Genomic DNA, 13,980 nt, shown 5'->3' with positions numbered 1-13,980 from the left:
TGTGGGGCCGCTAGTGATGTGCTATCTCTGTACGAGCTAGTTTCAGCAGGCGTTTTAAAGTGAGGAATGAGCCAGATTTTAGACAATGAAATGATCACACAGGGGCCGAACTAGTGTAATGGTTTCTTTATCTGCGGTAACGGTGTTCTCTTACGTTCACCTTGATTTCATGCCAAAGGCAAAGTGGAATAAACTGACTTGTGTCGTAATTTGTGCCTTATCTCAAACCGGGTTACCCTAGTTTGCATGTTCTCCAGTTACCTGGTCACTAACCTGGATCTTAAAAAGAGAACAAATAAAAAATAATTGAGCATTTGGTGTTATCTGCATAAGTATACAAGAATACCAGGACACACAGGAACAATTCTGGGTTATATATCCTGCATAGTATTTTGACTATTTGCCGTTTTTTTTCTCTTGGGTGAATATTCTGCGAATTGGCAGCCAGCTAATTACCGTCAATAATTTATCCGCGTTCAGAGAGCACGGTCGCTGCTGCCCATCAGCCGTGTTGTTTCCATCAGATTATGGCTTTTCTTACAGCCAAGTACCAAACAATTGGCATGCGACAAGGGACATTTATTATAGGATTACTAAGATGCCATCATTTTTGTAAACTATGTCTTGTACATTACATAATAAGAATATCTATACATTCTAATAACTGCTCAAAAATTGTCCGGGGTTTGTTTTTTCTATGATTGAATTAGGTCAAGCACATCTATTTGTAACTTATCCGATACATAACATATCGATTTTTAACATATCCGTCATTGAGATTTTGGACCATCACAACCTTGGTCCAAGGTTGCCACCAGGTATACACTGGGGGGCTGGGGGCTGCTTCATTTACATTTTCCCGGCAACTGCAGCTGCCGGGTGGGCCTTCCTGCCCTGCTTACCCGATCAACCGAATCGGCAGCACGGCAGACACTTTGGGGAGGGTGCAGAGGAGTCGGCAGGCAATTAGCGGCTCCCGAAAGATTACTTTACAGCAGTCGCCCAGTATGCCTTTCTCATTGGGCGCATTGTTTGCAACCATAGTATGTAACACACAGCCTGGTATGGTCGCAAACGATGCAGCCAAGCCAGGCAAGCGGTTAATGGCCTGTTGTCTGATCTGCCTGCCTGCCTGTCTGTACTCAACCCACTGGGCACTCCCATTAGTTAGCTTCCAAATAATTCCATGGGAATTCGGTTTCAGAATCCGTTGAGGCGATCGCTACCTATAAAACCTGGTTAAATAATTGTAGTGTTGATTTAAGAAACGATCAATGGAAAATCGTGATTCAGTAGTGAGTAGGAGCCAAATATCTTCCTTGGTCTTCCCATAAACCTAAAAATATCACCCATTCATTACAGTGCTTAATAAGGTTCGACTAGCATTGCCAATGAATTAAATACCCAACTAGGGAATGAGTCAGGCAATGCGTACTTATTGCAAAATTATTTGGTTCAGCCATAGACCCATAAGGATTGGAAGTGAACTATAGAATAAGTGCTCAAATTCACTTTTCTGGTTATTTTTCTCTTTGTTTTTTGTTCTTGGTGGAATTTTGTGTGTTATCATTTGTTCTTTTCTTTATTATTATTTATAACTGGCGTTTCTTTCCTTTTTTGATTTTTTTTTTTTTCCCCTCAGAAACCTCATTCTGTTAGTATTAAGTAACGCTCCGTGTTCCCCCATACCATTTTTCATGATGATGTTGCCTCTGTAAATGTGAGAACGTATGTCGACGTTAGAAAGGAGACGCTTGCACTTTGCTGACATTTTGGAAATATTATTTTTAGTCTAGACTAGAGCTTCCCTTTCAATGTACAGAAGTGAGATAAGCAGAACAATCTCCTTGGTTTATTTCTGCTGTTATGACTTATCTATTAGGACCATACAGTAATAACTTTCCCTGGAGTTCAGTTTCAGCTCATTAAGCGCAGTGAAATAATTAGCTGCTCAAGTAATGTTCTTGTTGCAAATGTTTGCATTCCATTAAACCGTCAGGGCCTGATAACATGTATTGTCCGCACATCGTCTGTGCATTGTGTTTTATGGAGATGTCATTGTTTTCCTGTTTGTGCCACCACGTAACCGTGTGGCTGTATTAATCCTGATTTCTTGTCATGTAAAGCATCCAAATAAGTAAAAAATTACATTGAGAAAATATATTAGACTAGCTGTTGCTCGCTACTTCGCCCACGAAGAAATCTCTTCTGCCAGCATTTTTTTATTTTATTTGAGGTGTTGTCTGGGGTCCCTGTCACGGGAGTGGCCCATGTGACCAGCAGCGCTATATAGACTGGTGGCAGCAGCGCATTCACCCACCACTCACACCAATGTCACTGTGTGCCCTGTGCACAGACTGCTATGTAACCTCTCCTATTCACCCACCACTCACACCAATGTCACTGTGTACCCTGTGCACATATACTGCTATGTAACCTATCCTATTCACCCACCACTCACACCAATGTCACTGTGTGCCCTGGGCACAGACTGCTATGTAGCCTATCCTATTCACCCACCACTCACACCAATGTCACTGTGTGCCCTGTGCACAGACTGCTATGTAGCCTATTCTATTCACCCACCTCACACCAATGTCACTGTGTGCCCTGTGCACAGACTGCTATGTAGCCTATTCTATTCACCCACCTCACACCAATGTCACTGTGTGCCCTGTGCACAGACTGCTATGTAACCTATCCTATTCACCCACCTCACACCAATGTCACTGTGTGCCCTGTGCACAGACTGCTATGTAGCCTATTATATTCACCCACCTCACACCAATGTCACTGTGTGCCCTGTGCACAAACTGCTATGTAGACTATTCTATTCACCCACCTCACACCAATGTCACTGTGTGCCCTGTGCAGACTGCTATGTAACCTCTCCTATTCACCCACCTCACACCAATGTCACTGTGTGCCCTGTGCACAGACTGCTATGTAACCTCTCCTATTCACCCACCACTCACACCAATGTCACTGTGTGCCCTGTGCACAGACTGCTATATAACCTCTCCTATTCACCCACCACTCACACCAATGTCACTGTGTGCCCTGTGCACATATACTGCCATGTAACCTATCCTATTCACCCACCACTCACACCAATGTCACTGTGTGCCCTGTGCACAGACTGCTATGTAGCCTGTCCTATTCACCCACCTCACACCAATGTCACTGTGTGCCCTGTGCACAGACTGTTATGTAGCCTATTCTATTCATGTGACCGCGGACACAAAGCACCTCTCCCCCCACCCCTCATTGGCCGCGCGCATGGTGCCACACCTATCTCTTGTATTGATGTCAATACATTTTGTTTTAGTTATTGCTCAACTTTAACTTGACAGATGGAGATGAAACAAAGTGCAGGTTATTTATAGGAGTTTCCATTACACAATGATGCAGTTTTCATAAAAATCTGTTGAGTAGTTTTTGCGCCAATTTGTAACAGGCAGACACAGCGTTCTAATCAGCATCTAATCCCCGGCGGTCAAAATTCCAACTCTGGCATCCTGACACGGTTAAAATACAGACACATGACGGACTGTATCCTAACCCTCCCCGGTGCTTAACCCTAACCTCCCACCCAGTGCCTAAACCTAACCTCCCCCTCCCCACACCTTAAACCTAACCCTAATCCCCATACTTACCTTTTGGGATGCCGGCGCCGGGATTCTGACATGTGTTGGGATTCCGGCGCTGGTATTCTAAGCGATGGTATCCAGCACGCCGGGGTATTGACCGGATCCCGTTTTGCTCCCCTTTCCTTCTGCCGGTACTGTTACTGCCACATTCCACAAACATCTTTATTTCCTTTCAGTTTTCTTTTGTTCCGGTGTGATGAGCAAAGCTGTACTATGTGAGCATTTGGGACAGGTTAGGCAGATTGGCTGTCCACATCGTCCAATTTATTGGTGTTCTATTCTAGAGAGGTGCAACTGGTGCGATTACCAGCAGACTTCCCCCCAAACTCACCAGTTGTCAGTGTGCCGATTGAAAGTGCACTCATACAGTCACAGTAGAGTCAGCCATTGTATGAAATAACCAGTGGCATAATTCACAGCATCATGGCTGAGTGCGGCGTTTAGTTTCTTGGACATTGCGTAACCTAGTTCTTGCTGTAGTAAAACCCACTCCGAGGCAAGTGTACAAACCCAAAAACTATAGAAGAGTGGGTCCTTTGCTCTATACATAGGACGTCTATTAAAAAAAAAAATATATATATATATATAGTGGAAATCACTTTTAACCCTCAATAGGTTACAGTTAGGGGCATATTCAATTAGCCGTGAAAAGTCAGGCGCTTTTCGCATGCCGTGATTTTTTGCCGCCATCGCGCACAGCCCCGCTTATCGTCCTATTCAATTCCAAAGGACGCGAAAACAGGACCCGGCGAAACCCAAACAGGCGAAAAGTGCTGTCAGATTTGGGGAAATCAGCCTGACACTCCCCAAATGATGCACTAACATTGAAGATCACTATAGACACCCCCGAATAGCCCACCTGGAGCTATTTGGGGTACATAAATGCTCTCATTAGCTGCTAATTTGCGTATTTGCACAAGTGTTGAAGAATAGCATTTAGCAGGTTTTTTTGGGTGAAAATAACTAGTCCCAGTAAATTTGGGGTACATGAAAATGGGTGCAAGCATGTTTAAAAATCCCAAGTGTGGTTTTAAAAAGTTAAAAATGCACCTTCAGCAATAACAAAAAAAAAAAACATACTTGCAGACCCCCCCCCTCCTAAAGTCTATTGCGCCAGTTTTTAAGTTTGTACCCCAACTTTGAACTTTTTCGCCCCTTTTGCAAAGTAATTTTTTGGGGTGTTCTTTAAAAAAAAGTAGGATTTTTTGACGCAGTTTACCTTTGGGGACCTGTCCTAAGGGTGCAGGGTGGTTTTCCCACCTTTGCACCCCAAAACCGCAATTCTGCACTTTTGTTCGACAGCTTTCATAGGCAAATCCTTTTCGCCTATTCCAATGCATTGACTTTCCGCACTGGCGAAAAGACGCCACTATTGAATACGGGGATAAGTTTTCGCCGGGCGAAATGACGTCACCGGCGAAACTTTTCAGCGGAAACAGAATTTTCGCACCTAATTGAATACGGCCCTTAGTGAGAAATACTTTGTCGGGCTCCCGTTTGACCTCCAAATGCGTTTATTAGACGCTAGACTCTGCACTCCTGTGCTACGAGACATATCTGGGCTCCTGTAGCTTTTACAAGCACAGGCAATGGGGAAAAATGCTGAAGTGGGCATTTCTCCATCCGTGTATGCTAAAAATGGGATTATTAAATTAATTCTTAGGCTTCAAGTGCTTTATCTAATTCATAGATCACTGTGGCTTTTTATACAGATTGTTTAGAGAGCAGATGATAAAACAGCATGAACTTCTGTATTTAGGAGATCTTGCTGATCGGAGATTAATTTGATTTATAACGCCACTGTGATTGTAGCCGCAAGACGACTTAATGATTATACTGCAGTGGTATATGGGGGTTGGGGGGGGACCAAACTACAAAACCTCTGCGTTGTGGAAATTATAGAGATGCGAGTGCAGAGTATTGTTCACCATGACAGCTCTCGTGTACAAAACACACATTCTCGCGCTTGAAAGAATGCATTTCTCTTGTGGGATATTTACAAGCGTCACGTAGAGACTTTAGTGTATTTACTCTTCCATAAATATTTATGAGGATCAGAAGCTCCTTGTTGGTTGAGCAATCTGTATTTTGTGTTCAATCTCTCCAGGCTTACAGTGTAATGACAAAGCTGTATAACATTGCCCCGTGGTGGTCATATTTCAGTAAATAATAATACCACGGTAGTTCATCTTTGATGATCAGACTAGAACAATGAGATGCATTGATTTATATTCATTGGGAGACTGAAGATAGAGAATGACATAGGATGGCTCTGGGAACGGTGGTTGTGAGATTTATACATCATTATACTGTATGTGTTTACTGCGACCGTTACGAAGTCGCTGTCTGTGGTTTAGGCAGAATAGCTATATTAATATGCATAAAAATGCACTTATACTGGCAGTGGACATAAAAAGAGAAACCCCAAGGTATTAGGGACACCAAGCCAAATGCTTCCAAACAGTTGTTGCTCGTGTGAAAATTAAGCAAATAACATCCTAGTAGGGTCAGAGTCCTGTATAAGAATTGTGGAGAAGACGATACTGGTTTTGAACGAAGATTGTTGGGTCACATTTGATCGGAGATTCAGTGAACCAGAGTAGTTGACTTGTAATTGTTTTACAAAGAAGACGCTCTAAAATGGTCTTCGCATTGAACTCTGTGGCAAAAACGGCACCCGGGAAGGACAACAGTGGATGAAAGCGTATACTCCAGGATCGCGTTACCCATGCATTAATTCAATGTGCAAGGCCATAACAGGCAAGCAATTGCAAGTCAGCTGACAGCCTGTCCCACAACCAGGAGTTTATTAAATGCTACAGAGTAGCCACTCACACCTTGGCAGTACAGAGTGCAGGTTCAGCGGTGAGGAGAGCACAGGCTGCTGACTAGTGGAGGTAGGTGATAGATGGATTGTCCTTCAACTCTTTCTCAATTGGACAGTTCTACGTCTGGCAAAAGTATAAAGAATGCTATAGCCCTGAGCACTTGTGTCCAACAGTGAAAGGTCCTGGTGGCTCCATAAGGTTGTTATGGAGATCTCCATCAGATCTAAGCCCAATGGAGCATTTATATTATATTGTATGTGCAATGGCAGAATCTGTTAGGCACAGTAGATAAAAGGTGCTGTAACCCACAGTAATAACACTAGCCAATGGCAGACTTACTTTCTCAAACACATTTGGTGATGTTGCCGTCATTGTTGCTGCATCCATTGAGTAACCGCTAAATTATTATGAAAAACTAATTTTTTTTCCGTTTTCCTTTAAAAGTCAAAGTAGCAAAGTTAAACTTAAGCTACAGTTTCAGTGTTCTCTCTTATTTCACTGTTGTCAAAGGGTATGTAGTCTGGATGCCGACTGTCTAAATGCTGACCATCGGCATCCCGACTGTCTAATCCCAGCAAGGGTCTAATGACAGGCGTCGAAATCCCGACACCTGTCATTTTACCTACGCCGGGAGCCCGACGTCCGGCATCCCGATCGAAGGTAAGCCAAGAGTGAACAGCCACGGGGGGTGAAGGGTTAGGTTAGGGGCTCCCGGGGGGGGACTTAGGGTTAGGCACCCCCCCCTGGAGCGTTAGTGTTAGGCTAGGGGAAGGGGGGGTTAGGGTCAGGCACCCCTGGGGGGAGATTAGGGTTAGGCACCCCCCGGGAGGGTTAGGTTTAGGCAGCGGGAAAGGGGGGGCGTTAGGGTTAGGCACCGGAGGGGAGGTTAGGTTAGGGTTAGGCACCCCTAAAGGGGGTTAGGTTAGTTAGTACTTTCAGCGCAGTCGGGATCTTCACTGGTGCCGGTCTTTCGGCGGTAATTCATACCAATCCCTGTCAAAGTTCCTTATAGGTTAGTGACCTGTTCACTTCTGCGATTATTTTTCTTTTTGTTTTCTATGGGCAGCTCAATACTATTAGCAAAATAATACAGTGATGTGATGTTACTCTCTCATTGTACAGCCAAATGCAGCTCTGTATGTAAACATTTCCATGCTGATAGATACTTTCGTGATTTTTTTTTTATTTTTTTTTATTTTAACAAGGAGTCGTGTATATGGTTGGGAGAAGTGGACTAAGAAATTGCGCACAAAACACTGAGCGGCTACATGGCCGGAATAATGTGCACAGCTTCTAGTTGGTGTAATAAGCCGTTTCAGCCACACCCATTAATAAACCAGTTCATAACATTCATCATATAGCCGTGCAACATATATAGTCAAACAGTAGCAGTAGAATGGGTTGTACACTCACTACGGCCTTCCAAGCGCAAGAACGGTTCATCGTGAACATCATGGATTGGATTTCCGTGGCCAAGCATTCTCATAGAAGCCTCAGCTTAACATGTGCAATGCAACATTAGCTTGTAGTGGTGTAAAACACGCCGCTATTGGGCTCTGGAGACCTGGGAAAAGCGCTCTGGATCTCTTTTCTATCTGACGGATGAATCTGGGTTTTGTGGGCGCCAGGAGAGCACTCCATGTCCGAATGCTTACTGCCAACTATAAAGTTTTGTGTGGAGGTGCAATAATGATCTAGAGCTGTTATACATGGTTTGTCCTAGGCCCCTTATAGCCACTCAAGGGATATCTTACAGCATACGGTGACTTTCTAGGGAATTTTGTGCATACGTCTTTGAGGCAATAGTCTGGGTAAAGGCCTTTCCTGTGTCAGCATGGCAATGCACCCATGCGCAAATGGAGGTTCATCACAAAGGGCTGAATTCAGTTAGGATTAGACGCGGCGCCTGGGGCTAATTAATTACAGCCCTCAGGCTGCACTTAACATGGATTTTTGTTCACCTCCTCCTGAGACCCCAACAAAGATTTGCATTAAATCCTTCTCAGAACAGTGGAAGAAGTTTTAGCAGAAAAGAGGGGGCTAATTCCTTATTAATGCCCATGGTTTGAGTATATGCCTATTGGAGCAACCACACTAGCAGTGTTTTTTTTTTTTTTTTTTTCTTTAATTATTATTAGACCTTTAATTGTTCGCAGCGGACACCAGAGAGTGTTGTTATTTTAGTGGTTCTCCAATACCAAGTATAATGCTCATTCTCACCTGTAATTCTTGGTGAACACACTACACCCTAAACCACTGTTTTAGGTGAGTACACACCTAGCAGATATATCTGAAGATCGAGTGATCTGCATATACATCTGTAGATGATGGTAGTTCATACACACTGAACGACCACCATCTTCCAGGCAGCCGTGGGTCCCGCGGGTAGGGGGGCAAACCTCCCTGCACCTTCTTGTGTACGGGCGGTCGGCTGACCGCCCGGACACACTTGCCGATGGACAGATATGTCTGCAGATATATTCCGATCGCCCGTACAGACTTGCCGATGGACAGACATGTCTGCAGATATATCTGTCCATCGGATGTGCAGCACAGCCTATGCGATATGTCTGTGAACGACGTCGTTCAGACATATCGCTGGTACACACTGACCGATGGGCACCAGATATATTGGCCGATCAATTGATTAATTTTTGTTTTTATTCTGCACTCGATCTGTTCAATAATTTCTATCCATACTACTAGAACTTCTAACTACTGCTGTGTGACGGTGGACACTAGAACAGTGTGATCCATTATTGGAGTAGCAGAAGGATCTATAGAATACAATCTCTGAAGAGTACTTCACAAACTTTGTGCGATCTATGTATCTTCATCCCTTTTCTTTTTTGTTTTCTCTCTCTGTAACTGGGTAGCATTTCTTATTTATCTGGAGTGGAGACGTTTACAGAGAATAGTAAATAGTCTAGTAAATTAACATACATAGGATAGGATATGTTTTCATTTCCATACATACTGTAGTTGTTGTGTGAATTTTTGCCATAATCCCTTGTGCCTGGCTTTTAGAAACTGCAGTGTAGCGGGTTCTGATGTCAGTGCAAAATTCTAATGCCCTCTAGAACACGTCACATTAGACCATTAATTAGCCATTAAGACCATCAACTCGAAATCTCATGCTCTTTATTGAGATGGTTGTAGGCAGTTTTAAATATGTAATCCTTGCTAATGAATTCTTTTTTTTTAAAAGGGAATGAACTAAATAATGTAGTTGTCCTCTTTACACATTTGTAATCATGCCTAAAGCAGTCAATGAACTGCTCCTGCTTCTTTGAGAATTTAGGATTTTATACAAGAGGGCTTGTCCGTGTGTCCTGTTTAGAGCCAGTAATGGGAGGAACACCTGTTAATATGTGTTACATTTAATTTCTTATCATCTAAAAACGAATGTAGTATTTTCACAAATGTGTTACTAATTTTGAGTGCAGTTGTATTCGGTGAAAAGTGCAGAGAAAGGCGTATATTTACTAAAGTGCGGGCTTTTACAAGCAGGTTCAAATCTTTTAAATGGTTTGGGTCTGCTTTTCCCTATACAGTTATAACGTGATACATCTATGACTTGGAAGAACTGTAGATAAAAAGCGTTCGCATTGGAGGTAAGGGGGGTGGTGGTACATATTAACAATATATCAAGATGTTAGTTGTTGGCAGGGTTGCATAAAATTGGACTTTTTTTAAAAATCAAAAACATTTATTTGATTTAAAAAGGATTTTTTTTATTTAAATAGGTTTTTTTTTATTTAAATAGGATTTTTTATTAAAAAAACTTAAACGTTTACATTTTTAAACGTTTTATTTAAAAAATCCTATTTAAATCAAATCTGTTTGTTTTTTTTTCGTTTTGTTTTTAAAAAAAATAAAATTTTATGCAACCCTGGTTGTTGGCACATTTTATTTATGGCATTAACCCTTTGACATTTAGAAAATGCTTCCTATGTCCCAGTCTCATGTGACATTGGTGTCATGGAGTATTTCCTCCCACTTCATCACAAGACAGTTGTGATAGTCAGCTTGGTGTGTCAGTTATAGAATACAAACGTCAGGTTTTGGCCTTAGTTGCTTAAAAACTTGCATTTATTTCTTACCAGTTGTCATTTTGTAATGTGCATCATTTAATATGTCCAATACCTAATGTGTGACCCCTTTTACATTCTGTTCAGACGCATCAAGGAGGAGAAAAAAGACATCAAGGAAAGAAAGAAATAAAGAAAAGACATCAAGAAAGGAGAAAAGTAAAGAAAAAACACAGAAATCAGGCTCCAGTAAAGAAGATCGACATAGAGAAAGACAGCGTAAAGACAGCCCTGAGGAGAGACCATCGGGTAAATCGTACAGGAACTCAAGACATTCAAAAACCTCCCGGAGATGATCCCTCTATTGCCTGTCTAATGTAACATACCTTTTATAAAAACTCTTCATGCTAAATAAAGTTGCTGGAGTTGAAAAAGATTAATTTTAAACAAGCCTGACATTTGATGGACAGTAAAGCCAAATAAATGCTGTATTTTAGCAGCTATGCCATTATATCCGTGCACAGTGTTTCTAAACCTTACTTTTCATGTCTATTAAACCTGTTCTTTTATAAGAATTGTTTTGGTTTGGTGTTTTCGTACCTCTGAATACAGTCTTCGCTTTAGAACAGACAAACCGATCCCTTTATGAGAACCCGACTGACGGCTCTGAATCATTTTTGTGGCCTGTTGTTCCATTTGTTCATCACTTTTTCTTTTAGCCGTTTTCTATAAAAAATCTGCATATTGACATGAAATCAGACTTTGACAAAGTGATTCCAAGCAGTTAGAAACCTGCAATTTTGTAGTGAACAATTTAAGACCACACAATTATTTATCTTAAGTGTGTGCGGCAATGTACTTTGAAACAAAACCACTTTATGTCTTAATAATAACCAGCATATTATTACGCAGTACATTATACTACTTAAATCAGGGGTGGGGAACTTTTTTTCTGGTGAGGGCCATTTCGATATATTTATATATATATATATATATATATATATATATATATATATAACATTATCTGCGGCTCTGTGCAGGCCACACCCCCTCAGTGTGACATCACATGTGGCGGGGCCACAATCGCCTGTGATTACAGCAATAACCGGAGCATCTTAAGGATGCTCCAGGGAGCTGTAAGGGCAGCGGTGTGACCGTCTGAAGCATTATAAGGACGCTCCAGGCGGCACTGCTGCACAGAATCTGGCTGCACCCAATTATAGACACCCTGCTAGCCAGATGAAGCTAGCAGGAAAAAGCTCTGAGGGCCAGACCAAATTATTCCGCAGGTCTTATAAGGCCCCCGGGCCTGAGGTTCCCCATCCCTGACTTAAATGATTAGCATGTTGTAGTAACTTGTGCCTCCGGAAAATGTGTTTCAGAATGTACTGTCTATGTAGGTTGGGAGACTGGAGCGGAGCCCTGGTTTTGTCCAACTCTATATACAGCCATGATTAGTTGGTTATTCAGAATAGGTTTGCATAGGGAGTCATGGTGACCTGCAGTAAATGAATTGACAACCCATGTTCTTGCTCCTAACACCTTGGTTGATAAGTAGCTTAGGCGATGGCATTTCCAGATATTGTACTTCTCCTTGTGGTATATACAGTATTTGAGCTTCTGTTACTTTGCGAGCTGATCTGACTTACATCGTATAAACATGGCACTCTACTACAGTCGTTATAGCGTAGTCATGCTTCGCCTAGCACAATCCAGTGCCTCTGCCTCACTTTGGGAGTTGACTGGTCGCATATTAGTCTAAGGGGGAAAAATTGCACACCTGTAGGTCATGTTATGGGATCTGGAGTGGCCATGTTTCAAAATGCTATACAACTTGTATTTTAGTTTGAGGTTGAGTTTTTTTTTTCATACATTAAGATAGATAGATATATATACATATATATATATATATATACTGTTCATACAGTGGGTAAAATAAGTATTGAACACATCAACATTTTCTCAGTAAATATACTGTATTTGTAATGGGGCCATTGTAATGAAATTTTACCAAATGTCGGCAACAACCCATGCAATCCACACATGCAAAGAAATCAAACCATAGATGTCCATACTTTAAGTTACGTGTAATAATGTGAAATGACACAGGGAAAAAGAATTGAACACGCTTACTGAAATGTACATAATACTTTGTACAAAAGCCTTTGTTGGTAACGACAGCTTCAAGACACCTCCTGTATGGAGAAACTAGTCGCATGCATTGCTCAGGTGTGATTTTGGCCCATTCTTCCACACAAACAGTCTTCAAATCTTGAAGGTTCCATGGGCCTCTTCTATGAAATCTGATCTTTAGTTCTTTCCATAGATTTTCAATTGGATTCAAGCTAGGTGATTGGCTGAGCCTTTCTAGCAGCTTTATTTTCTTTCCCTGAAACCAATTGAGAGTGTCCTTGGCTGTGTGTTTGGGATCATTGTCTTGCTGAAATGTCCACCCTCGTTTCAGCTTCAGCATCCTGGTAGATGGCAGCAGATTTTTATCAAGAGTGTCTCGGTACATTTTTCCATTCATCCTTCCTTCAACTATATGAAGTATGCCAGTACTGTATGCTGAAAAACAGCCCCACACCATGATGTTCCCACCACCAAGCTTAACTGTTGCTATGGTGTTTTTGGGGTGATGTGTGGTGCCATTTCTCCTCCATACATGGTGTGTATTATGGCATCCAAAGAGTTACATTTTGGTCTCATCTGACCAGACTATATTCTCCCAGTGTTTCACAGGCTTTTCCAAATGTTGTGCAGCAAGTTTTAAACAAGCTTCAACATGCTTTTTCTTCAGCAATGGAGTCTTGCATGGTGAGCGTGCATACAGGCCATGGTGGTTGAGGGCATTACTTATTGTTTTCTTTGAAACAATTGTACCTTCTAATTCCAGGTCTTTCTGAAGCTCTCCACAACTGGTCCTTGGCTCTTGCACAACTCTTCTGATTCTTTTCACTCAGAAATCTTGAGAGGAGCACCTGTTCGTGGCCAGTTTATGGTGAAATTATGTTCTTTTCACTTCCGGATTATGGCCCCAAGAGTGCTCACTGGCACATTCAGAAGTTTAGAAATCCTTCTGTAACCAATGCCATCAGTATGTTTTGCAACAATAAGGTTGCAAAGGTCTTGAGAGAGCTCTTTGCTTTTACCCATCATGAGATGTTTCTTGTGTGACACCTTGGTAATGAGACACATTGGGACTGAACCATCTTATATCAATTTGCACTGACAAGGGGCATGATTGCTTTCTAATTACTGATAGATTTCAGCTGGTGTTTTGGCTTTCCATTTGGTTGCCCATCACTGATGTATTGCATATTGGTAAATGTAGTACAGCTATGTTCCATTAAGAGCCTATTTGACTGTAGCTCTTTGAAAAATATACTAATTTTGCGTATATTTTACTGGCTACATAAAACAAACTCATCATATTGATTTAGGATATTAAATATCCTTTAATCTAAAACT

The 13,980-nt window shown here is 41.8% G+C and overlaps 1 protein-coding gene across 1 annotated transcript in view; it reads left to right on the top strand.

Moving 5' to 3' along the window:
* Positions 1-11,084, top strand: part of CWC22 (CWC22 spliceosome associated protein) — a 92,062-nt gene extending 80,978 nt beyond the window's left edge. Inside the window, exon 19 of the mRNA XM_088476353.1 lies at positions 10,657-11,084. Coding sequence (XP_088332479.1) covers positions 10,657-10,865 — 209 coding nt within the window. The 3' untranslated portion in view covers positions 10,866-11,084. The remainder of the gene's footprint in view (positions 1-10,656) is intronic.
* The last annotated feature ends 2,896 nt before the right edge of the window (positions 11,085-13,980 follow it).

This window comes from Taudactylus pleione, unplaced genomic scaffold (genome assembly GCF_031769625.1).
Source record: "Taudactylus pleione unplaced genomic scaffold, aTauple2 ptg000188l, whole genome shotgun sequence".
NCBI classification, from domain to species: domain Eukaryota; kingdom Metazoa; phylum Chordata; class Amphibia; order Anura; family Myobatrachidae; genus Taudactylus; species Taudactylus pleione.
This window is presented reverse-complemented; position numbering and strand designations above follow the sequence as displayed.